Below are 27,201 nucleotides of genomic sequence, written 5' to 3' on the forward strand. Positions count from 1 at the left end.
CAATTGAGATGGTTTGGGATGAGTTGGACCACAGAGTGAAGGAAAAGCAGCCAACAGTGCTCAGTATATGTGGGAACTCCTTCTGTTGGACTGAAAAGCATTCCAGGTGAAGCTGGTTGAGAGAATGCCAAGAGTGTGCAAAACTGTCATCAAGGCAAAGGGTGGCTACTTTGAAGAATCTAAAATGTATTTTTATTTGTTTAACATTTTTTTAGTTACTACATGATTCCATAAGTGTTATTTCATAGTTTTGATGCCTTCACAATTATTCTACAATGTAGAAAATAGTAAGAAGAAAGAAAAACCCTTGAATCAGTAGGTGTGTCCAAACTTTTAACTGGTACTGTTTATATATATATATAATGATTCAAAACGAGACACAAAATGGCAACAACTTAGTTAGCTAGCCAGCTAATATGACAGGAAAAGTTAATTAGCAGGCATAAAAACAAGTGCATAAAATACTACATGACAAGAATATGACCAAAATAATGACAACTCCGTCAGAAAACATGAGGAAACAAATACTGTACTCACAGTTGTTACATTCATGCACAGTGAAGGGTATAACAGAAAGAAAACTGATTCCTCTCCACAGCCGCAGCCCTTAAGAAAAAAGATTACAGTTATAGTGTAGTATAACTCCAGTATGCTGTGTCCAAAATATATTTATTTTTTTACTTCAGTAATTTTGCAGTGTAACCGCAGTTAGAGTGCAGTATAACTGCAATTACACTGCAATTATTCTGCAATTACTGCAGTTACTGCACTTTTACTGCAGTTTCAAAACGGCCATCTTGTTTTTGTAAAAGCTGCTGAACTTAGGGATGAATGAACCCTCTGTGAGCCTGTGCTGAGCTGCCAGAGGTTTTGTTTATAAATGTTTGCTCTTCTTCCCACAGAGGTTATGAAGCCTCAGGAGGGAGAGCTTGTCAGTGAAATCTCCAAGGTATACCTGTTTACTCTCTGATTATCCTCCCTCACATATTAACTACCTCTGTGTATTCCCCATGTTTAAAACACACCCAAAGTCTGGGTTTGCATCCCAAACGGCACCCTATTCGCTATATAGTGCACTACTTTTGACCAGGGCTCCTATAGGGACTAGTGCACTATATTGGTAATAGGGAGCCATTTGGGATACTCGCTTCCTTCGGACCCCTGTTACATTATAGACCATCTCTGATACCTCTCATAGTTTCCTCAGCTTCATGTTGTAGCCTACATTGTATTGTGTTTTGTTGTGTTATCTAATTGAACGTTGATCTTTATGTTGACAGGCTGTGGAAACACTTTTCCTTTCTGAGGACAATGGCCACCTACACATCCAGGTTGTACAACTGATGCATAATGTATTTGACACAATAGTTGTAATATTACAACTGGATATATCTTTTTTATGTGAAACAATAGAAAGAGTTTGTCTGCACAATTATCATTTTTTTACGCAACCATTCTGTTATGTCTCCACAACGCTTGTGTAGTTACTTGTGTGCAGTAAAACTCTCCGTTTGTGTCACAACGGTTGTGCCAAATGTGTTCGTAAATCAGTTGTACAACACGAGTGTGTACAGGGCCAATAAAGTATGCATTGAGTTGATACAATGATTATGATTGTGCAATGGAGAGTTTGTCTGTTACACAAATGTTTACACAACCATTGTGTAGCCTACTGTCTCTCTTTATTTATACAGAACAACAAAAATATAAACGCAACATGCAAGAATTGAAAAGATTTTACTGAGTTACAGACAGTTCATATAAGGAAATCAGTCAATTGAAATACATTAATTAGGCCCTAACCTATGGATTAAACATGACTGGGAATCTGTTGGTCACAGATAACGTAAAAAAAAAGTTAGGGGCGTGGATCAGGAAACCAGTCAGTATCTGGTGTGCCCACCATTTGCCTCATGCAGCGTGACACATCTCCTTTACATAGAGTTGATCAGGCTGTTGATTGTGGAATGTTGTCTCAGTCCTCTTCAATGGCTGTGTGAAGTTGCTGGATATTGGCGGGAACTGGAACACGCTGTCGTACACGTCGATCCAGAGCATCCCAAACATGCTCAATGGGTGACATGTCTGGTGAGTTTGCAGGCCATGGAAGAACTGCGACATGTTCAGCTTCCAGGAATTGTGTGCAGATCCTTGTTGACATGGGGGCTGTGCATTATCATGCTGAAACATGAGGTGATGGCGGTGGATGAATGGCACAACAATGGGTATGGCGTTGTGTGGGCGAGCGGTTTGCTGATATCAACGTTGTGAACAGAGTGGTCCATGGTGGAGGTGGGGTTATGGTATGGGGCAGGCATAAGATACGGACAGTGAACACAATTGCATTTTATCGATGGCAATTTGAATGCACAGAGATACCATGACGAGATCATGAAGCCCACGTGGTCTGCGGTTGTGAGACCGGTTGGACGTACTGACAAATTCTCAAAAACAACGCTGGAGGCGGTAAAGAAATGAACATTAATTTAACATGGGGCTCCCGAGTGGCGCAGCGGTCTAAGGCACTGCATCTCAGTGAAAGAGGTGTCACTATAGTACCTGGTTCAAATCCAGGCTGTATCACATCCGGCTGTGATTGGGAGTCCCGTAGGGCGGTGCACAATTGTCCCAGCGTTGTCCGGTTTTGGCCGGAGTCGGCCGTCATTGTAAATAAGAATTTGTTCTTAACTGACTTGCCTGGTTAAATAAAGGTTACACATTGAATTCTCTGGCAACAGCTCTGGTGGACGTTCCTGCAGTCAGCACGCCAATTGCACTGCTCCCTCAAAACTGTAGCATTGTGTTGTATGACAAAAATGCACATTTTAGAGTTGCCTTTTGTTGTCCCCAGCACAAGGTGCACCTGTGTAATGATCATGCTGTTTAATCCGCTTCTTGATATGCCCCACCCGTTAGGTGGATGGATTATCTTGGCAAAGGAGAAATCCTCACTAACAGGGATGTAAACAAATTTGTGCACAAACATTTAGAGAAATAATATTTTTGTGCGTACGGAACATTTCTGGGATCTTTTATTTCAGTTTATGAAACATGGGACCAACACTTTACATGTTGCGTTTATATTTTTGTATGTTATTTTGCCTTTAATTAACCAAGTAAAAATGGGTTTCAATCCGATCGCGCCGACAATGTGGCTTTTAAAGGCAATGTTCCTCGTGCGCGGAGACTGTATTCACGGTAAACACTGTAGATGTCTTCTCAATTAGAAATTAGCCTACATTTAAAAGCCGCATTGTCGCAAACCCACGATCGGATTGAATCCTGGTCGAAGTAATTGAGATCACATGCTCTTTTACTATAACGACCTGACACTATCTATCCATTTCCTGTATCTGTTCATCCATCCATGTATCCATCCATCCATCCATGTATCCATCCATCCATGTATCCATCCATCCATGTATCCATCCATCCATGTATCCATCCATCCATCCATCCATCCATCCATTCATCCATCCATGTATCCATCCATGCATCCATCCATCCATCCATCCATCCATCCATCCATCCATCCATCCATGTATTCATCCATCCATGTATACATCCATCCATCCATCCATGTATCCATCCATCCATGTATCCATCCATCCATGTATCCATCCATGTATTCATTCATCCATCCATCCATGTATCCATCCATCCATGTATCCATCCATCCATGTATCCATCCATCCATCCATCCATCCATCCATCCATCCATCCATCCATCCATCCATGTATTCATCCATCCATGTATCCATCCATCCATCCATCCATGTATTCATCCATCCATGTATCCATCCATCCATCCATCCATCCATCCATCCATCCATCCATCCATGTATCCATCCATCCATCCATCCATGCACCCCCCCTTCCATCTCTCTCTCCCTCCTCCAGCTCCAGGGCCTGGTATCAGAGCTGAAGGTGGGCTTCTCCAGTGCTCTGTATGAGCTGAGTCAGATCCAGCATGGAGACAGTGATATCAGGGAAGAGGTGGGAGAAGCCCGGAGGAGCTGTGAGAGAAAGGCCCTGCGCATGGAGACCCTGGTTGAATCTCTCAGGGTGAGAGATGGAAGGGGGGGGTTAGCAGGTTATGATACCAAGGAGATGGGTCCCCAGGAACATTGCCTTTAAGAGATGGAATTCAAGCAGGTTATGATACCAAGGAGATGGGTCCCCAGGAACATTGCCTTTAAGAGATGGAATTCAAGCAGGTTATGATACCAAGGAGATGGGTCCCCAGGAACATTGCCTTTAAGAGATGGAATTCAAGCAGGTTATGATACCAAAGAGATGGGTCCCCAGGAACATTGCCTTTAAGAGATGGAATTCAAGCAGGTTATGATACCAAAGAGATGGGTCCCCAGGAACATTGCCTTTAAGAGATGGAATTCAAGCAGGTTATGATACCAAAGAGATGGGTCCCCAGGAACATTACCTTTAAGAGATGGAATTCAAGCAGGTTATGATACCAGACGGGTCCCCAGGAACATTGCCTTTAAGAGATTGAGTTCTAGCAGGTTATGATACCAAACAGACGGGTCCCCAGGAACATTGCCTTTAAATGGTTGTCAACGCTCTACAAAGTGTGATTGAATTGAATCTCGGCCGAGGCTTTTATAAGAGCATAGAGACTATGGAACGGGGATCACCATCATGATGTTTTGAATCAATAAGTTGCTAAAACAACAAAGCCAGAGAAGATGAAGTTAACATTGAACTATTGTTATCCCACAGGATGAACTGGGAGAGATGCGTTGCCAGATCCTGCATCTCTGTGGCAGCAACAGGCAGAGGTCTCCTATACAGCAGGAGGTAAAGGTGACACAATCAGCTCTGGCAACCCAGAGAGACAGGTAATCAGTAAACGTCCATACAGACACCACTAAATCATCTGTATAAAGTAATGATTGATTCATGTGCTGAATACATATATTGCATTAGATCAATAGGGTACCAGTCTGTTTCTGCTATCATTCCAAATGTTTGGCTATGGCACGGAGAATAAAGAGAGGAATGGTACAACACATAACAGGTTCTAGATTTCACACTAGCAGCTATCATACTCTAGGAGAATCTGGGCACCAAGACTGATTTCTGATATACCTTTAATTTACTATCTGGCAGTAATACAGGTCTATACTATCTGGTAGTAATACAGGTCTATACTATCTGGTAGTAATACAGGTCTGTACTGTCTGGTAGTAATACAGGTCTGTACTATCTGGTAGTAATACAGGTCTATACTATCTGGTAGTAATACAGGTCTGTACTATCTGGTCTATACTATCTGGTAGTAATACAGGTCTATACTATCTGGTAGTAATACAGGTCTGTACTGTCTGGTAGTAATACAGGTCTATACTATCTGGTAGTAATACAGGTCTATACTATCTGGTAGTAATACAGGTCTGTACTGTCTGGTAGTAATACAGGTCTGTACTATCTGGTAGTAATACAGGTCTGTACTATCTGGTAGTAATACAGGTCTGTACTATCTGGTAGTAATACAGGTCTGTACTATCTGGTAGTAATACAGGTCTGTACTATCTGGTAGTAATACAGGTCTATACTATCTGGTAGTAATACAGGTCTGTACTGTCTGGTAGTAATACAGGTCTGTACTATCTGGTCTATACTATCTGGTAGTAATACAGGTCTGTACTATCTGGTAGTAATACAGGTCTATACTATCTGGTAGTAATACAGGTCTGTACTATCTGGTAGTAATACAGGTCTATACTATCTGGTAGTAATACAGGTCTGTACTGTCTGGTAGTAATACAGGTCTATACTATCTGGTAGTAATACAGGTCTGTACTATCTGGTAGTAATACAGGTCTATACTATCTGGTAGTAATACAGGTCTGTACTATCTGGTAGTAATACAGGTCTATACTATCTGGTAGTAATACAGGTCTATACTATCTGGTAGTAATACAGGTCTGTACTATCTGGTCTATACTATCTGGTAGTAATACAGGTCTATACTATCTGGTAGTAATACAGGTCTGTACTATCTGGTAGTAATACAGGTCTATACTATCTGGTAGGAATACAGGTCTGTACTATCTGGTAGTAATACAGGTCTATACTATCTGGTAGTAATACAGGTCTGTACTATCTGGTAGTAATACTGGTCTATACTATCTGGTAGTAATACAGGTCTATACTATCTGGTAGTAATACAGGTCTGTACTATCTGGTCTATACTATCTGGTAGTAATACAGGTCTGTACTATCTGGTAGTAATACAGGTCTATACTATCTGGTAGTAATACAGGTCTGTACTATCTGGTAGTAATACAGGTCTATACTATCTGGTAGTAATACAGGTCTGTACTGTCTGGTAGTAATACAGGTCTATACTATCTGGTAGTAATACAGGTCTGTACTATCTGGTAGTAATACAGGTCTATACTATCTGGTAGTAATACAGGTCTGTACTATCTGGTAGTAATACAGGTCTATACTATCTGGTAGTAATACAGGTCTATACTATCTGGTAGTAATACAGGTCTGTACTATCTGGTCTATACTATCTGGTAGTAATACAGGTCTATACTATCTGGTAGTAATACAGGTCTGTACTATCTGGTAGTAATACAGGTCTATACTATCTGGTAGTAATACAGGTCTGTACTATCTGGTAGTAATACAGGTCTATACTATCTGGTAGTAATACAGGTCTGTACTATCTGGTAGTAATACTGGTCTATACTATCTGGTAGTAATACAGGTCTATACTATCTGGTAGTAATACAGGTCTGTACTATCTGGTCTATACTATCTGGTAGTAATACAGGTCTGTACTATCTGGTAGTAATACAGGTCTATACTATCTGGTAGTAATACAGGTCTATACTATCTGGTCTATACTATCTGGTAGTAATACAGGTCTGTACTATCTGGTAGTAATACAGGTCTATACTATCTGGTAGTAATACAGGTCTATACTATCTGGTAGTAATACAGGTCTGTACTGTCTGGTAGTAATACAGGTCTGTACTGTCTGGTAGTAATACAGGTCTGTACTATCTGGTAGTAATACAGGTCTATACTATCTGGTAGTAATACAGGTCTATACTATCTGGTCTATACTATCTGGTAGTAATACAGGTCTGTACTATCTGGTAGTAATACAGGTCTGTACTATCTGGTAGTAATACAGGTCTGTACTATCTGGTCTATACTATCTGGTAGTAATACAGGTCTATACTATCTGGTAGTAATACAGGTCTATACTATCTGGTAGTAATACAGGTCTATACTATCTGGTCTATACTATCTGGTAGTAATACAGGTCTATACTATCTGGTAGTAATACAGGTCTGTACTATCTGGTAGTAATACAGGTCTGTACTATCTGGTAGTAATACAGGTATATACTATCTGGTAGTAATACAGGTCTGTACTATCTGGTAGTAATACAGGTCTATACTATCTGGTAGTAATACAGGTCTGTACTATCTGGTCTATACTATCTGGTAGTAATACAGGTCTGTACTATCTGGTAGTAATACAGGTATATACTATCTGGTAGTAATACAGGTCTGTACTATCTGGTAGTAATACAGGTCTATACTATCTGGTAGTAATACAGGTCTATACTATCTGGTAGTAATACAGGTCTATACTATCTGGTATTAATACAGGTCTATACTATCTGGTAGTAATACAGGTCTATACTATCTGGTAGTAATACAGGTCTATACTATCTGGTAGTAATACAGGTCTGTACTATCTGGTAGTAATACAGGTCTGTACTATCTGGTAGTAATACAGGTCTGTACTATCTGGTAGTAATACAGGTATATACTATCTGGTAGTAATACAGGTCTATACTATCTGGTAGTAATACAGGTCTATACTATCTGGTAGTAATACAGGTCTGTACTATCTGGTAGTAATACAGGTCTGTACTATCTGGTAGTAATACAGGTCTGTACTATCTGGTAGTAATACAGGTATATACTATCTGGTAGTAATACAGGTCTATACTATCTGGTAGTAATACAGGTCTGTACTATCTGGTAGTAATACAGGTCTGTACTATCTGGTAGTAATACAGGTCTGTACTATCTGGTAGTAATACAGGTCTTGTGGTGAATGGGAGGAGCCACTGTGAGTGCAGTGCCAGCAGCAGCGCATCGTCGTCATGGAATCGGGGCCGAGTCCTGCTCCACTGCTACCTGCAGGGGCTCAAGGCAGGGATGTGTGAGGGGACAGGTAGGTCCACACTGTACAAATACACTCTGTCTGTAAAGCTTTAAAACTCAACGTTCCCCAAACAAGGGGGTGCCTTAGCTCTACACAGCTGATTTTAAAATAATCAACTCGTCATCAAGCTCTGAGTATTGGAATCAATGCTTTTAGGGCAAAAAAAAACTAAAATGTGCCCTTCTTGGAGTCCCCAGGACTGGGTTTGGGAACCGCACCCTTAACTTGTTTATTCGCGACAGGACAAAAAAAGAAAGGTATTCAAAAAGGATATCAGAGTAGGAGTGCTGTTCTAGGATCAGTTCAGCTTTTTAAATCTTACTGAATAAGATGGAGCTTGATCCTGTATCACCACTCCACTCCTACTCTGAAAACTTTATGAACACGGGCCCAGATTTATATTATCCCAACACTATAACACATTTATATTATCCCAACACTATAACACATTTATATTATCCCAACACTATAACACATTTATATTATCCCAACACTATAACACATTTATATTATCCCAACACTATAACACATTTATATTATCCCAACACTATAACACATTTATATTATCCCAACACTATAACACATTTATATTATCCCAACACTATAACACATTTATATTATCCCAACACTATAACACATTTATATTATCCCAACACTATAACACATTTATATTATCCCAACACTATAACACATTTATATTATCCCAACACTATAACACATTTATATTATCCCAACACTATAACACATTTATATTATCCCAACACTATAACACATTTATATTATCCCAACACTATAACACATTTATATTATCCCAACACTATAACACATTTATATTATCCCAACACTATAACACATTTATATTATCCCAACACTATAACACATTTATATTATCCCAACACTATAACACATTTATATTATCCCAACACTATAACACATTTATATTATCCCAACACTATAACACATTTATATTATCCCAACACTATAACACATTTATATTATCCCAACACTATAACACATTTATATTATCCCAACACTATAACACATTTATATTATCCCAACACTATAACACATTTATATTATCCCAACACTATAACACATTTATATTATCCCAACACTATAACACATTTATATTATCCCAACACTATAACACATTTATATTATCCCAACACTATAACACATTTATATTATCCCAACACTATAACACATTTATATTATCCCAACACTATAACACATTTATATTATCCCAACACTATAACACATTTATATTATCCCAACACTATAACACATTTATATTATCCCAACACTATAACACATTTATATTATCCCAACACTATAACACATTTATATTATCCCAACACTATAACACATTTATATTATCCCAACACTATAACACATTTATATTATCCCAACACTATAACACATTTATATTATCCCAACACTATAACACATTTATATTATCCCAACACTATAACACATTTATATTATCCCAACACTATAACACATTTATATTATCCCAACACTATAACACATTTATATTATCCCAACACTATAACACATTTATATTATCCCAACACTATAACACATTTATATTATCCCAACACTATAACACATTTATATTATCCCAACACTATAACACATTTATATTATCCCAACACTATAACACATTTATATTATCCCAACACTATAACACATTTATATTATCCCAACACTATAACACATTTATATTATCCCAACACTATAACACATTTATATTATCCCAACACTATAACACATTTATATTATCCCAACACTATAACACATTTATATTATCCCAACACTATAACACATTTATATTATCCCAACACTATAACACATTTATATTATCCCAACACTATAACACATTTATATTATCCCAACACTATAACACATTTATATTATCCCAACACTATAACACATTTATATTATCCCAACACTATAACACATTTATATTATCCCAACACTATAACACATTTATATTATCCCAACACTATAACACATTTATATTATCCCAACACTATAACACATTTATATTATCCCAACACTATAACACATTTATATTATCCCAACACTATAACACATTTATATTATCCCAACACTATAACACATTTATATTATCCCAACACTATAACACATTTATATTATCCCAACACTATAACACATTTATATTATCCCAACACTATAACACATTTATATTATCCCAACACTATAACACATTTATATTATCCCAACACTATAACACATTTATATTATCCCAACACTATAACACATTTATATTATCCCAACACTATAACACATTTATATTATCCCAACACTATAACACATTTATATTATCCCAACACTATAACACATTTATATTATCCCAACACTATAACACATTTATATTATCCCAACACTATAACACATTTATATTATCCCAACACTATAACACATTTATATTATCCCAACACTATAACACATTTATATTATCCCAACACTATAACACATTTATATTATCCCAACACTATAACACATTTATATTATCCCAACACTATAACACATTTATATTATCCCAACACTATAACACATTTATATTATCCCAACACTATAACACATTTATATTATCCCAACACTATAACACATTTATATTATCCCAACACTATAACACATTTATATTATCCCAACACTATAACACATTTATATTATCCCAACACTATAACACATTTATATTATCCCAACACTATAACACATTTATATTATCCCAACACTATAACACATTTATATTATCCCAACACTATAACACATTTATATTATCCCAACACTATAACACATTTATATTATCCCAACACTATAACACATTTATATTATCCCAACACTATAACACATTTATATTATCCCAACACTATAACACATTTATATTATCCCAACACTATAACACATTTATATTATCCCAACACTATAACACATTTATATTATCCCAACACTATAACACATTTATATTATCCCAACACTATAACACATTTATATTATCCCAACACTATAACACATTTATATTATCCCAACACTATAACACATTTATATTATCCCAACACTATAACACATTTATATTATCCCAACACTATAACACATTTATATTATCCCAACACTATAACACATTTATATTATCCCAACACTATAACACATTTATATTATCCCAACACTATAACACATTTATATTATCCCAACACTATAACACATTTATATTATCCCAACACTATAACACATTTATATTATCCCAACACTATAACACATTTATATTATCCCAACACTATAACACATTTATATTATCCCAACACTATAACACATTTATATTATCCCAACACTATAACACATTTATATTATCCCAACACTATAACACATTTATATTATCCCAACACTATAACACATTTATATTATCCCAACACTATAACACATTTATATTATCCCAACACTATAACACATTTATATTATCCCAACACTATAACACATTTATATTATCCCAACACTATAACACATTTATATTATCCCAACACTATAACACATTTATATTATCCCAACACTATAACACATTTATATTATCCCAACACTATAACACATTTATATTATCCCAACACTATAACACATTTATATTATCCCAACACTATAACACATTTATATTATCCCAACACTATAACACATTTATATTATCCCAACACTATAACACATTTATATTATCCCAACACTATAACACATTTATATTATCCCAACACTATAACACATTTATATTATCCCAACACTATAACACATTTATATTATCCCAACACTATAACACATTTATATTATCCCAACACTATAACACATTTATATTATCCCAACACTATAACACATTTATATTATCCCAACACTATAACACATTTATATTATCCCAACACTATAACACATTTATATTATCCCAACACTATAACACATTTATATTATCCCAACACTATAACACATTTATATTATCCCAACACTATAACACATTTATATTATCCCAACACTATAACACATTTATATTATCCCAACACTATAACACATTTATATTATCCCAACACTATAACACATTTATATTATCCCAACACTATAACACATTTATATTATCCCAACACTATAACACATTTATATTATCCCAACACTATAACACATTTATATTATCCCAACACTATAACACATTTATATTATCCCAACACTATAACACATTTATATTATCCCAACACTATAACACATTTATATTATCCCAACACTATAACACATTTATATTATCCCAACACTATAACACATTTATATTATCCCAACACTATAACACATTTATATTATCCCAACACTATAACACATTTATATTATCCCAACACTATAACACATTTATATTATCCCAACACTATAACACATTTATATTATCCCAACACTATAACACATTTATATTATCCCAACACTATAACACATTTATATTATCCCAACACTATAACACATTTATATTATCCCAACACTATAACACATTTATATTATCCCAACACTATAACACATTTATATTATCCCAACACTATAACACATTTATATTATCCCAACACTATAACACATTTATATTATCCCAACACTATAACACATTTATATTATCCCAACACTATAACACATTTATATTATCCCAACACTATAACACATTTATATTATCCCAACACTATAACACATTTATATTATCCCAACACTATAACACATTTATATTATCCCAACACTATAACACATTTATATTATCCCAACACTATAACACATTTATATTATCCCAACACTATAACACATTTATATTATCCCAACACTATAACACATTTATATTATCCCAACACTATAACACATTTATATTATCCCAACACTATAACACATTTATATTATCCCAACACTATAACACATTTATATTATCCCAACACTATAACACATTTATATTATCCCAACACTATAACACATTTATATTATCCCAACACTATAACACATTTATATTATCCCAACACTATAACACATTTATATTATCCCAACACTATAACACATTTATATTATCCCAACACTATAACACATTTATATTATCCCAACACTATAACACATTTATATTATCCCAACACTATAACACATTTATATTATCCCAACACTATAACACATTTATATTATCCCAACACTATAACACATTTATATTATCCCAACACTATAACACATTTATATTATCCCAACACTATAACACATTTATATTATCCCAACACTATAACACATTTATATTATCCCAACACTATAACACATTTATATTATCCCAACACTATAACACATTTATATTATCCCAACACTATAACACATTTATATTATCCCAACACTATAACACATTTATATTATCCCAACACTATAACACATTTATATTATCCCAACACTATAACACATTTATATTATCCCAACACTATAACACATTTATATTATCCCAACACTATAACACATTTATATTATCCCGACACTATAACACATTTATATTATCCCAACACTATAACACATTTATATTATCCCAACACTATAACACATTTATATTATCCCAACACTATAACACATTTATATTATCCCAACACTATAACACATTTATATTATCCCAACACTATAACACATTTATATTATCCCAACACTATAACACATTTATATTATCCCAACACTATAACACATTTATATTATCCCAACACTATAACACATTTATATTATCCCAACACTATAACACATTTATATTATCCCAACACTATAACACATTTATATTATCCCAACACTATAACACATTTATATTATCCCAACACTATAACACATTTATATTATCCCAACACTATAACACATTTATATTATCCCAACACTATAACACATTTATATTATCCCAACACTATAACACATTTATATTATCCCAACACTATAACACATTTATATTATCCCAACACTATAACACATTTATATTATCCCAACACTATAACACATTTATATTATCCCAACACTATAACACATTTATATTATCCCAACACTATAACACATTTATATTATCCCAACACTATAACACATTTATATTATCCCAACACTATAACACATTTATATTATCCCAACACTATAACACATTTATATTATCCCAACACTATAACACATTTATATTATCCCAACACTATAACACATTTATATTATCCCAACACTATAACACATTTATATTATCCCAACACTATAACACATTTATATTATCCCAACACTATAACACATTTATATTATCCCAACACTATAACACATTTATATTATCCCAACACTATAACACATTTATATTATCCCAACACTATAACACATTTATATTATCCCAACACTATAACACATTTATATTATCCCAACACTATAACACATTTATATTATCCCAACACTATAACACATTTATATTATCCCAACACTATAACACATTTATATTATCCCAACACTATAACACATTTATATTATCCCAACACTATAACACATTTATATTATCCCAACACTATAACACATTTATATTATCCCAACACTATAACACATTTATATTATCCCAACACTATAACACATTTATATTATCCCAACACTATAACACATTTATATTATCCCAACACTATAACACATTTATATTATCCCAACACTATAACACATTTATATTATCCCAACACTATAACACATTTTATTCTCATACTATTGCTCCTACTTAGAAGTTGATAGTTTGCATCACAGGCTGTTGGAGAAGGTTTGAATCCTAACCTTCACAGACTGTTAGAGAAGGTTTGAATCCTAACCTTCACAGGCTGTTAGAGAAGGTTTGAATCCTAACTGTCACAGGCTGTTAGAGAAGGTTTGAATCCTAGGCAACCTGCCTATACATAGTCTGAAGTACAATACCAACATAGCTTCTGTAGTAGGTCAAAGCTGTGTGCTGGAAAACCTTGGTGGAGCATGGGTGATGTAGACATGGTGTTGCTTTTGAATTTCCTTTATTTTTCAGCTTCAGACCAATGCCTACTTCTCACTTAAAACAGCCTTTTTTTAAATTTTAATTTCCATGTTTTTTACGCTGGCAGGTAATGTTCTGTTAAAGGTGCATCGTACATTTCCACATGCAAAGACAGATTTGTTTTGTTCAACCAAAAGTTTGCTATTGGCAGTGCTATTGTAACCTTTATTTTGGCCTCTGCCAAAAGGTCTGGGCCTTAATGGCACAGGTGGTGTGCTGGCATAACTACAAGGGTTGCTGGTGACTGTTGCCTTCTAACAGCTCAAATCAGTTTTGAACAAACAATTAAAGTATGTTTACAATTTACCATGGATAGTCAAAAGTCATTGTCTGCAGATTTCCGAAGGTAAAGAACTCGTAAAATATGACTAAATTCCCATTGAAAGCAGAGCAAAAGAAAACGGTTTTGTCATTGACTTTTTGAAGGTCGTATAACTCAGCCATAGACATTAAACAAATATATCCCCATATACACTAGAGTGGCATCTTTCTTGTGCCTTCTGCAGCTTGTTTCTAGTCTAAACACTGACAAAAAAAAGATTGCAGTATAACTGCAGTACACTGCTGTATAACTACAGTTAGAGTGCAGTATAATTGCAGTACACTGCTGTATAACTACAGTTAGAGTGCAGTATAACTACAGTACACTGCTGTATAACTACAGTTAGAGTGCAGTATAACTGCAGTACACTGCTGTATAACTACAGTTAGAGTGCAGTATAACTGCAGTACACTGCTGTATAACTACAGTTAGAGTGCAGTATAATTGCAGTACACTGCTGTATAACTACAGTTAGAGTGCAGTATAACTACAGTACACTGCTGTATAACTACAGTTAGAGTGCAGTATAACTACAGTACACTGCTGTATAACTACAGTTAGAGTGCAGTATAACTACAGTATGCTGCAAATACTGCATCCAAAAGAACACTGTTTTTTTTATTTTATTTTTTACTGCAGTAGTTTTGCAGTGTAATTGCAGTTACAGTGCAGTATAACTGCAGTTCAGCTGCATCACACTGCAGTTATTCTGCACTTTTACTGCAGTTTCAAAGTGAAGCGATGCAGAGTTATGCATCCTATACATTTCTATAATCCAGGTTTGGGAGGGTTATTATCTCTCTCCCCTCACCCCTAGCCCCCGCGCCACTGGAATGGCCATTCACAGCTACTGGCATTAGTTAGGCACTGTTGATCAGCACACATTTGAATTAAAATGTCAAGAAGACAGGAGGAGCATACTGGAATTTATTCTAGATGTTTGAAACTGCAGAGTTTTTCTGATGGTAGCGAGTACATATTTGCACAACGGAGGCACTGTTTACATGTTCATTGAGGGGTTTAACACAAGCTATTTTATTTCTCAGCTACACATAGTAGTGTCAAATACTTTTTAATTTTTTATATATATAATTAAACCAAGATAGATCACAGCCTGTCGTTTCAAATGGGAACAAATGAGTCATAGTGGGCAGAACAAGCAAGAAGGTGGGCAGAGCCAAGCACGATCTAGCGAGATCCTATTGGAGCCTTCTAGCATACATCTACATATTTCCGTTAGGGAACGCCTACTCTGTGAAGCCAGGAAGGCAGCAACAATCAATACATTCCAGCCTAAAAAAAGCATTTACACTCCTCTGTAACAGTCTCCCATCAATATTTTAAATGAATTCAGTGGCACTAACATATCTAGATGAAGCATGGATTGTAGACTATTCCATGCCTCTGGTGCACAAGAAGAGAAGGCAGTCTTCCTTAATACTGTGTATGTCCTGGGGACTTTAAGTAGCAACCACCTAGCAGTCCAGGTATTGTAACATAGCAACCACCTAGCAGACCAGGTATGGTAACATAGCAACCACCTAGCAGACCAGGTATGGTAACATAGCAACCACCTAGCAGACCAGGTATGGTAACATAGCAACCACCTAGCAGACCGTGTATGGTAACATAGCAACCACCTAGCAGACCAGGTATGGTAACTGCTAGTGGAGAAGGAGACCAGACTACAGGAGGTAAAGAGGGAGTTTACCCAAAAGGGCTTTGTAGATTAACACATACAAATGTATCTTTCTGCGCATATAAAGTGAGGTCCAACCTACCATTTGGTACAATGTGCAATGGTGGGTGAGTGACTTGGCATTTGTAATGAAGCGCAAGATGTATGATAAACAGAGTCCAGCCTCTCTAAGACAGAGGAGGCTGTATGATAAACAGAGTCCAGTCTCTGGTAGACAGAGGAGGCTGTATGATAAACAGAGTCCATTCTCTATAAGACAGAGGAGGCTGTATGATAAACAGAGTCCATTCTCTATAAGACAGAGGAGGCTGTATGATAAACAGAGTCCAGTCTCTATAAGACAGAGGAGGCTGTATGATAAACAGAGTCCAGTCTCTGGTAGACAGAGGAGGCTGTATGATAAACAGAGTCCAGTCTCTGTAAGACAGAGGAGGCTGTATGATAAACAGAGTCCAGTCTCTGTAAGACAGAGGAGGCTGTATGATAAACAGAGTCCAGTCTCTGTAAGACAGAGGAGGCTGTATGATAAACAGAGTCCAGTCTCTGGTAGACAGAGGAGGCTGTATGATAAACAGAGTCCAGTCTCTGGTAGACAGAGGAGGCTGTATGATAAACAGAGTCCAGTCTCTATAAGACAGAGGAGGCTGTATGATAAACAGAGTCCAGTCTCTGGTAGACAGAGGAGGCTGTATGATAAACAGAGTCCAGTCTCTGGTAGACAGAGGAGGCTGTATGATAAACAGAGTCCAGTCTCTGTAAGACAGAGGAGGCTGTATGATAAACAGAGTCCAGTCTCTGGTAGACAGAGGAGGCTGTATGATAAACAGAGTCCAGTCTCTGTAAGACAGAGGAGGCTGTATGATAAACAGAGTCCAGTCTCTGTAAGACAGAGGAGGCTGTATGATAAACAGAGTCCAGTCTCTGTAAGACAGAGGAGGCTGTATGATACACAGAGTCCAGTCTCTGTAAGACAGAGGAGGCTGTATGATAAACAGAGTCCAGTCTCTGGTAGACAGAGGAGGCTGCATGATAAACAGAGTCCAGTCTATGTAAGACAGAGGAGGCTGTATGATAAACAGAGTCCAGTCTCTATAAGACAGAGGAGGCTACATGCATATACAACAAGTCACCATAATCAATTACAGAGAGAAAAGTGGGCTGAACAAGCTTCTTTCTAGCCATAAGCAGGAAGCAAGCCTTATTACGAAAATAAAAACCCAATTTCAATTTAAGCTTTGTCACAAGATTATCCACATGAACTTTAAAGGACAACTTGTCATCCAACCTAATACCGAGGTATTTGTAGATTACACTTTTTCAATGGATAAGCCACCAGATGTGACAATGCTAACATTCACTGGCAGAGTTCTAGCTCTGGTAAAAGTCCTGAATTTTGTTTTTTGTACATTCAAGACCAGTTTGAGAAATGTTTCATCGATGACAGAATTAGCAGAATGTCAGCCAAAATCCATCTCGTTCCATATTCTCCCACTGCTTCACATTTATACATCCGGTGAAACATCTGTTTCATTGTTCGATCTGTGGTTGTGTCCTGTCTGACAGTGAAATGTGGTTAGCTCTGACCGTAGCTTGGACTATGGCGTAGCTAGCTAGCTAGTGTTGCAAAAGCACATTGCATGCATTGTAAAGTAGCAGCGTGACAATTTCCCCAACGTTTGGTGTTGAACTGATTTTGCTAGCTAGCTGTTTTGTGGAAAAATGTAGGACTGGCATTTGGATGTGAGCTAGCTACTACTAGCTAGCTAGCTACTGTGTTGAGGTTAGCTGTTGTTGTCTGGTTCTAGCTATACCAACTATACAACCAATCAGGCCTTTATGGTGTTCAAATATCCTGACCTAGTGAGATATACATGCCGGAGGCTCAATCAAGCTAGTCGTCTTCAATACTTTCTTATGTCATTCTAGCTGGCACCAAAAGTTTAAAAAGTGTTGAAAGGAGACAGAAAGCGGTCAAATCATGAAATATTGGCATGTACAATGCATTCTGAGAAAATATTCAGACCCCTTCACTTTTCCCACATTTTGTTACAGCCTTATTCTAAAATTTATGAAATAGTTTTTGCCCATCATCAATCTACATACAATACTCCATAATGACATCACAATACCCCATAATGACATCACAATACCCCATAATGACATCACAATACCGCATAATGGAAAAGTGAAAACAGGTTTTTAGACATTTTTGCAACTCTATTTAAAATTAAAACAGAAATATCTTATTTACATAAGTATTCAGACCTATGTGACTTGAAATTAAGCTCTGGTGCATCCTGTTTCCTTTGATCGTCCTTGAGATGTTTCTACAACTTGATTGGAGTCCACCTGTGGCAAATTCAATTGATTGGACATGATTTGGAAAGGCACACACCTGTATATATAAGGTCCCACAGTTGACAGTGCATGTCAGAGCAAAAACCAAGTCATGAGGTCAAAGGAATTGTCCGTAGAGCTCTGAGACAGGATTGTGTTGAGGCACAGTTCTAGGCAAGGGTACCAAAAAATGTCTGCAGCATTGAAGGTCCCCAAGAACACCGTGGCCTCCATCATTCTTAAATGGAGGAAGTTTGGAAGCACCATGATTCTTCCGAGAGCTGGCCACCCGGCCAAACTGAGCAATCAGGGGAGAAGGGCCTTGCTCAGGGAGGTGACCAGGAACCCGATGGTCACTCTGACAGAGCTCCAGAGTTCCTCTGTGGAGATGGGAGAACGTTCCAGAAGGACAACCATCTCGACAGCACTCCACCAATCAGGCCTTTATTGTAGAGTGGCCAGACGGAAGCCACTCCTCACATGACAGTCCACTTGCAGTTTCCCAAAAGGCACCTAAAGGACTCTCAGACCATGAGAAACAAGATTCTCTGTTCTGATGAAACCAAGATTGAACTCTTTGGCCTGAATGCCAAGCGTCACGTCCGGAGGAAACCTGGCACCATCCCTACGGTAAAGCATGGTGGTGGCAGCATCATGCTGTGGGGAAGTTTTTCAGCGCCAGGGACTGGAAGACTAGTCAGGATCAAGGCAAAGATGAACCCCCCCTCCCTTTCAGAGCCCGCCCGCACCTGGGGTCGGAAAGATGCCGTCCTGGGCGGCTGCCCAAGTCACCCGTACCTAAATCCGTTACTGATTTTTGTGTTAGTCTATAAATAAATCTCTTTGCTAAAATTCGTCATCTCTCCCATGTCTTATTGGACTAGTAGTTGTTCTGAAATGTTTATTTCTTGCCTACATTTTACTCCCTCCTCTATGTTTATTATAACACACATACGTTCATTATTAATTCCTATCCCTCCTGACGAAGTTTGTTCTATAGAAAGTATTTGACTCTGATGTGTGTCACAGAAAGTATTTGACTCTAGACAAAAAAATTAAGGAAATTGGTTGGGGGGTTCTGGCGAGGGGGGGGATTTTCGACACAACACCGGCGCGACAATAAATTTACACCAGTTTCTCATCCACAGATGCAAGGCAACAAGTGACGATGCAACTTCTCCACTCAGAATGGGAATACGTGTCGACCTTAAACCAGCTCTACGACAAGTACAGAACACCTCCTGCTCTGCAGAAGGACCTGGAGCCATAGTAAGGACAAACTCAACTAGTACCCTATTTCCTATATATACCCAAAAGTAGAGCGCTGTATAAGGAATAGGGTGCCATTTGGGTCAGAACCAATGCTATCATGCTACCACAGTCCAGTGTGGATTATTATGGGGATTGTAATTAATGGATATTTTTGTAGGCGTTGATACATTTTTCGTAAGGGAAAATAATCCCAAATGGCACCCTATTCACTAGCCCTATGGGCTCTAGCTATAGAAAATAGGGTGCCCGCCTCCCGAGTGGCGCAGCGGTTTAAGGTACTGCATCGCAGTGCTTGAGCCGTCACTACAGACCCGGGTTCGATCCCAAGCTGTGTCACAGCCGGCCGTGACCGGGTAGACCCATGAGGCGGCGCACAATTTGCCCAGTGTAGTCCGGGTTATGGGTGGGTTTGGCTGGCTGGCATTTCCTTGTCCCATCGCTCTCTAGCGACTCCTTCTGGCGGCCGGGAACCTGCAAGATGACTCGGTTGCCAGCTGGACGGTGTTTCCTCCGACACATTGTCGCGGCTGGCTTTCTGGGTTAAGCGAGCAGTGTGTCAAGAATGCAGTGCGGCTTGGCAGGGTCGTGTTTCAGAGAACGCACGGCTCTCGACTTTCACCTCTCCAGGGTCCGTACGGGCAGTTGCAGCGATGAGACAAGACTGTAACTACCAATTGGATATCACAACATTGGGTAGAAAATGGGGTATAAGTACAAAAAAACGAACAAAAACACCCTGGTAATCACCTGTCAATCAATAGTCAGGCCATATTGACAGTACTACATCCCTTAAAAACGAACTCTTCGGGGATTTCCTTGTTTTCTCTCTGTTTTCTCATTGTTCTCCTTGTGTTCTCATTGTTCTCCTTGTGTTCTCATTGTTCTCCTTGTGTTCTCATTGTTCTCCTTGTTTTCTCGTTGTGTTTTCTCTTTGTTTACTCCTGTAGTCAGAATTACCTGAAGTTTGTGGAGGAGTTGCTGCAGCGCCACCTTCTGTTCAGAAACACTCTGGAGCAGAGGTTGTCTGCTCACGACTGGAAAGGCCTTGTGGGAGACATCTTCGTCCAACTCGTAGGCCACAATGATGTAAGTACGGTAGCATACCGAAATCCCATCTTGACTATTGTATTGTTGTCTCTACCTTCTTGCCCTTTGTGCTGTTGTCTGTGCCCAATAATGGTTTGTACAATGTTGTTGTCATGTTGTATTGCTGCCATGCTATGTTGTTGTGTTTAGGTCTCTCTCGTCGTGATGTGTGTGTTTTGTCCTGTAGTTGTATTTTATTTTGTTATTTTTAATCCCAGCCCCCGTCCCCGCAGGAGGCCTTTTGCCTTCTGGTAGGCCATCATTGTAAATAAGAATTTGTTCTTAACTGACTTACCTGGTTAAATAAAGGTTAAAAATAAAAATATATATATATTATTATTTTTTGGTTGTTCTTTCAAACTGTAGAGATTTGAATATATATATATATCTATCTACATCTATATCTATATCTATCTCTCTATATATCTATCTAATCTATATCTATATCTATCTATCTCTCTATATATCTATATCTATCTAATCTACATCCATCTATCTCTCTATATATCTATCTCTATCTAATCTTCATCTATATCCTCCTCACAACTATTCCTGTTTGTCTCCTCAAGTCATCTTTCTTGGACATATACCATGGATACACGACAGCGCTGGCCACGTTTCTTTCTATAGAATTCAACAGAATAATGCTCAATGGGAAAATACAAAACACACAGGTGGGTAAAACCCATAGGTTTTTAACCGGATCTTTAATGTACAGGTCTTATCTTTTCAAAATGGTCGTAGTGAAGTGAGTGATCTGAATATCTCCACGTTCACGTTTGTTTACAGAGCTATACGAAGGAAAGAGAGGAAGTCCAACTGTTTTCTCTGCTGTTGGCACCAGTCTCTCGAATCCACAGTTACCTAACCCTTATTCAGGTTGGTCCACCTCTCCTTCTCCTTCTTCTCCTTCTCCTTCTCCTCCTTCTCCTTCTCCTCCTTCTCCTTCTTCTCCTTCTTCTTCTCCTTCTCCTTCTCCTTCTCCTTCTTCTCCTTCTTCTCCTTCTCCTTCTTCTTCTCCTCCTTCTCCTTCTTCTCCTTCTTCTTCTTCTCCTTCTCCTTCTCCTTCTTCTCCTTCTCCTTCTTCTCCTTCTCCTTCTCCTCCTTCTCCTTCTTCGAGTGTCTCTCTATGATCGCCAATCTAGTGAGGATAATCTCAAATGGACAGGTGACACTAAGCAGAAGTATGACTCAGTTAATTGAACATGGCCCTTGCAACGGGCAGGGTCGCGGGCTCATTTCTTACTGGGGCCAAACATATGAATATGTATATGCACTACTTACTGTAAATCACATTGGATAAAAGCGGCTACTAAATGGAATATATTTTTTTATTATTGCGGTTTTCTGACTGAAACCTGTTCCCCTGTAGAGTCTGTTTGTCTACAGGCAGTGATCACCCAGAATGCAACTCCAGTATATTATATATCAGTTTCTCTGAGTATAATTCCTGTTCCCCTGTAGAGTCTGTTTGTCTACAGGCAGTGATCACCCAGAATGCAACTATAATTTTCTCTGAGTATAATCCTGTTCCCTGTAGAGTCTGTTGCAGTGGACTGACAGCGATCACCCAGACTGCAGCCTCCTCCAGGGGTCAGAGAGGGTCCTGAGGAGCATCCTTTCCCGCTGTCACCTCATCCTGGAGGAAGACGTCCGATGGGGAGACGGAGGAAGAATGGCCGGGCCCAGGTTAGTAAGAGTCACTCCCTGGCCGTGTCCCCAAATGGCACCCTATTCCCTATGTGCTCAACCTTTTAACCAGGGCCCTATGGGTTGGTCTCTGTGGCCCTGGACTAAAGCAGTAAAGCCTACAGTGACCAGGGTTCCATTTCACACAGAACCACAGAATCATTTCAGAACTAAATCACACACCATCCATCTCCTCTCGTCTCCTCCACTACTCTCCTCCTCTCGTCTCCTCCACTACTCTCCTCCTCTCGTCTCCTCTTCCCTCCTCCACTACTCTCCTCCTCTCGTCTCCTCCACTACTCTCCTTCTCTCGTCTCCTCTTCCCTCCTCCACCACTCTCCTCTTCTCGTCTCCTCTTCTCGTCTCCTCTTCCCTCCTCCACTACTCTCCTCTTCTCGTCTCCTCTTCTCGTCTCCTCTTCCCTCCTCCACTACTCTCCTCCTCTCGTCTTCTCCACTACTCTCCTCCTCTCGTCTCCTCCACCACTCTCCTCCTCTCGTCTCCTCTTCCCTCCTCCACTACTCTCCTCCTCTCGTCTCCTCCACCACTCTCCTCCTCTCGTCTCCTCCACCATTCCCCTCCTCTAATCATGTGCACACTGGGCAGCTACTCAATTTGACAGTTAAGTCTGTCACGACAGACCATTCACTGAATAATCATGGAATTCAGTCTTTAGTCGTTTACAAGCCAATAAACAGGCCAAACAAAATAATCAGACACCCATATGAAATGTGTATATATATATATATGTAATGTGTGTGTATATATATATATGTAATGTGTGTATATATATATGTAATGTGTGTATATATATATATATACATGTAATGTGTGTGTATATATATATATACATGTAATGTGTGTATATATATATATATGTAATGTGTGTATATATATATATATATATATATATGTAATGTGTGTGTATATATATATATATGTAATGTGTGTATATATATATATGTAATGTGTGTATATATATATACATGTAATGTGTGTGTATATATATATATATATATGAAATTCAATATAATTCCAAAAATGTTCTCCAAGTCTAAGATCCATCATGGGATCTTGTGGGAGAGATTTCAATCATCATACAGACGGTCACATAGACAGTCGGTCACATAGACAGACGGTCACATAGACAGTCATGCTTATTTTAAGATCTGCCTGAAACACGACATATTGGAGTGTCCAGACCGTCCCCACTCAGCAGTTCCTCTGTGTTTCAGTGGCAGCTGCTCTGCCTGTCCCTGTGCCAAGTCGTGCGATCGCAGAAGCCAGCTCTGCCCTGCCACGGACACACAGAAACACAGACAGGAGTCCCGTGATGCTGCTGGGAAACGGTGAGTGTGTTTCTGTCGCCATCTGGTGGCCTGGGAGAGTAAGCGGCCTCTAGAGGCACAATGCAGAACATACACCAAGGTCATGTTCAGCAGTGAAACGTTGTCAAAAGTCACAGATAGAAAATGCCCCAAATATGTCTGCTAAAATGGCATAGTATGCAACAAAACGTGTGCTGAAATGACATAGTATGCAGCAAAACGTCTGCTGAAATGGCATAGTATGCAACAAAAGGTCTGCTGAAATGGCATAGTATGCAGCAAAACGTCTGCTGAAATGGCATAGTATGCAACAAAACGTCTGCTGAAATGGCATAGTATGCAACAAAATGTGTGCTGAAATGGCATAGTATACAACAGAACGTCTGCTGAAATGGCATAGTATACAACAAAATGTCTGCTGAAATGGCATAGTATACAACAGAACGTCTGCTGAAATGGCATAGTATGCAACAAAATGTGTGCTGAAATGGCATAGTATACAACAGAACGTCTGCTGAAATGGCATAGTATACAACAAAATGTCTGCTGAAATGGCATAGTATACAACAGAACGTCTGCTGAAATGGCATAGTATGCAACAAAATGTGTGCTGAAATGGCATAGTATACAACAGAACGTCTGCTGAAATGGCATAGTATACAACAGAATGTCTGCTGAAATGGCATAGTATGCAACAAAACGTCTGATGAAATGGCATAGTATACAACAGAATGTCTGCATGTACTCTCTGTAGTTACTGGATAACAGTGTCTGCTACCTGTAAGTGGCGTTATAATTGACGTGAAGCTATTTCATGTGATCTCTCTCCCTAGAGAAGAACAACCACTAAGCACACGTCTATCTAACTGTGCCGCTGGCTGCCAGAGCATGCCTGTTGCCTGTTGGCCTACCGGTACTGTACGGAAGAAGAGATGTTACAGAGACAGGACAGGGGGGACCCTTCAGTCTCATCTCCATGACTCCTGTGGCCTGGCTGGACTGGTCTACGGCGGGGACATCAGCGCCTTCCTCCATACGGCACCCCCTGGGTGGGGGGACAGCGACTCTGGACAGGAGTCTCCTAGCCAGGCTACGGGGGTTATGGGACAAGGACATGGACCCCAGACCCCTGGTCCTCACATGGTTCAGAGAAGCACTGATGACTGTGACACGGAGGAGGACGTCGGGGACACCTCCGTGTTCGACTACTCCTCTGTCACCACCTGTAGCCCAGACGGGACCCTGAGGAGGGAGGGGGAAGCGAGTAATACCGAGGAGGAGGAAGAGGACACAGACAGTCAGGTGCCTGTTCTGTTGAAGCCCTCGTACACACAGCAGCAGCTGAGGGATTCACCCAGAGAACGGACGGTATGTCTGAGGTGGCAGATACCCAGGCTGCCATACCCTTCTTCTCGAAGTCCTCGACACCAGGCAGGTCCAGCGGGCCCGGAGGGACAGGGTCAGGCACCAGGGCCAGCGGGACCCTATGGGAACAGAGTCATCAGCGTGACTAAGGGACCACCTCCTCTCCTCCCTACCAGTGTCTTCAGACCCATCTGGGATGAACCACCGAAACAGGTCTTTATCCATCTTTATGCAACCCTGGCTGTGTTCAATCAATGATGCAGCCCTGGCTGTGTTCAATCAATGATGCAGCCCTGGCTGTGTTCAATCAATGATGCAACCCTGGCTGTGTTCAATCAATGATGCAGCCCTGGCTGTGTTCAATCAATGATGCAACCCTGGCTGTGTTCAATCAATGATGCAACCCTGGCTGTGTTCAATCAATGATGCAGCCCTGGCTGTGTTCAATCAATGATGCAGCCCTGGCTGTGTTCAATCAATGATGCAACCCTGGCTGTGTTCAATCAATGATGCAGCCCTGGCTGTGTTCAATCAATGATGCAACCCTGGCTGTGTTCAATCAATGATGCAGCCCTGGCTGTGTTCAATCAATGATGCAACCCTGGCTGTGTTCAATCAATGATGCAACCCTGGCTGTGTTCAATCAATGATGCAACCCTGGCTGTGTTCAATCAATGATGCAGCCCTGGCTGTGTTCAATCAATGATGCAACCCTGGCTGTGTTCAATCAATGATGCAACCCTGGCTGTGTTCAATCAATGATGCAACCCTGGCTGTGTTCAATCAATGATGCAACCCTGGCTGTGTTCAATCAATGATGCAACCCTGGCTGTGTTCA

General features: G+C 38.8%; 1 protein-coding gene across 2 annotated transcripts in view; it reads left to right on the forward strand.

The window, feature by feature from the left end:
• The window catches only part of si:ch211-67f24.7 (uncharacterized), a 35,300-nt gene that overhangs the window by 2,678 nt on the left and 5,421 nt on the right, over positions 1-27,201 (forward strand). Inside the window, exons 2-13 of one of the 2 annotated variants that reach the window (XM_014195354.2) lie at positions 903-949; positions 1,281-1,331; positions 3,901-4,065; positions 4,741-4,859; positions 8,093-8,232; positions 20,772-20,892; positions 21,843-21,981; positions 22,551-22,655; positions 22,771-22,860; positions 23,522-23,670; positions 24,906-25,019; positions 25,832-26,576. In XM_014195354.2, coding sequence (XP_014050829.1) covers positions 903-949; positions 1,281-1,331; positions 3,901-4,065; positions 4,741-4,859; positions 8,093-8,232; positions 20,772-20,892; positions 21,843-21,981; positions 22,551-22,655; positions 22,771-22,860; positions 23,522-23,670; positions 24,906-25,019; positions 25,832-26,576 — 1,985 coding nt within the window. The remainder of the gene's footprint in view (positions 1-902; positions 950-1,280; positions 1,332-3,900; positions 4,066-4,740; positions 4,860-8,092; positions 8,233-20,771; positions 20,893-21,842; positions 21,982-22,550; positions 22,656-22,770; positions 22,861-23,521; positions 23,671-24,905; positions 25,020-25,831; positions 26,577-27,201) is intronic. The other variant, XM_014195417.2, reaches the window with a different exon arrangement.

The sequence above is a fragment of the Salmo salar genome, chromosome ssa01 (assembly GCF_905237065.1).
Source record: "Salmo salar chromosome ssa01, Ssal_v3.1, whole genome shotgun sequence".
In the NCBI taxonomy this organism is placed as follows: domain Eukaryota; kingdom Metazoa; phylum Chordata; class Actinopteri; order Salmoniformes; family Salmonidae; genus Salmo; species Salmo salar.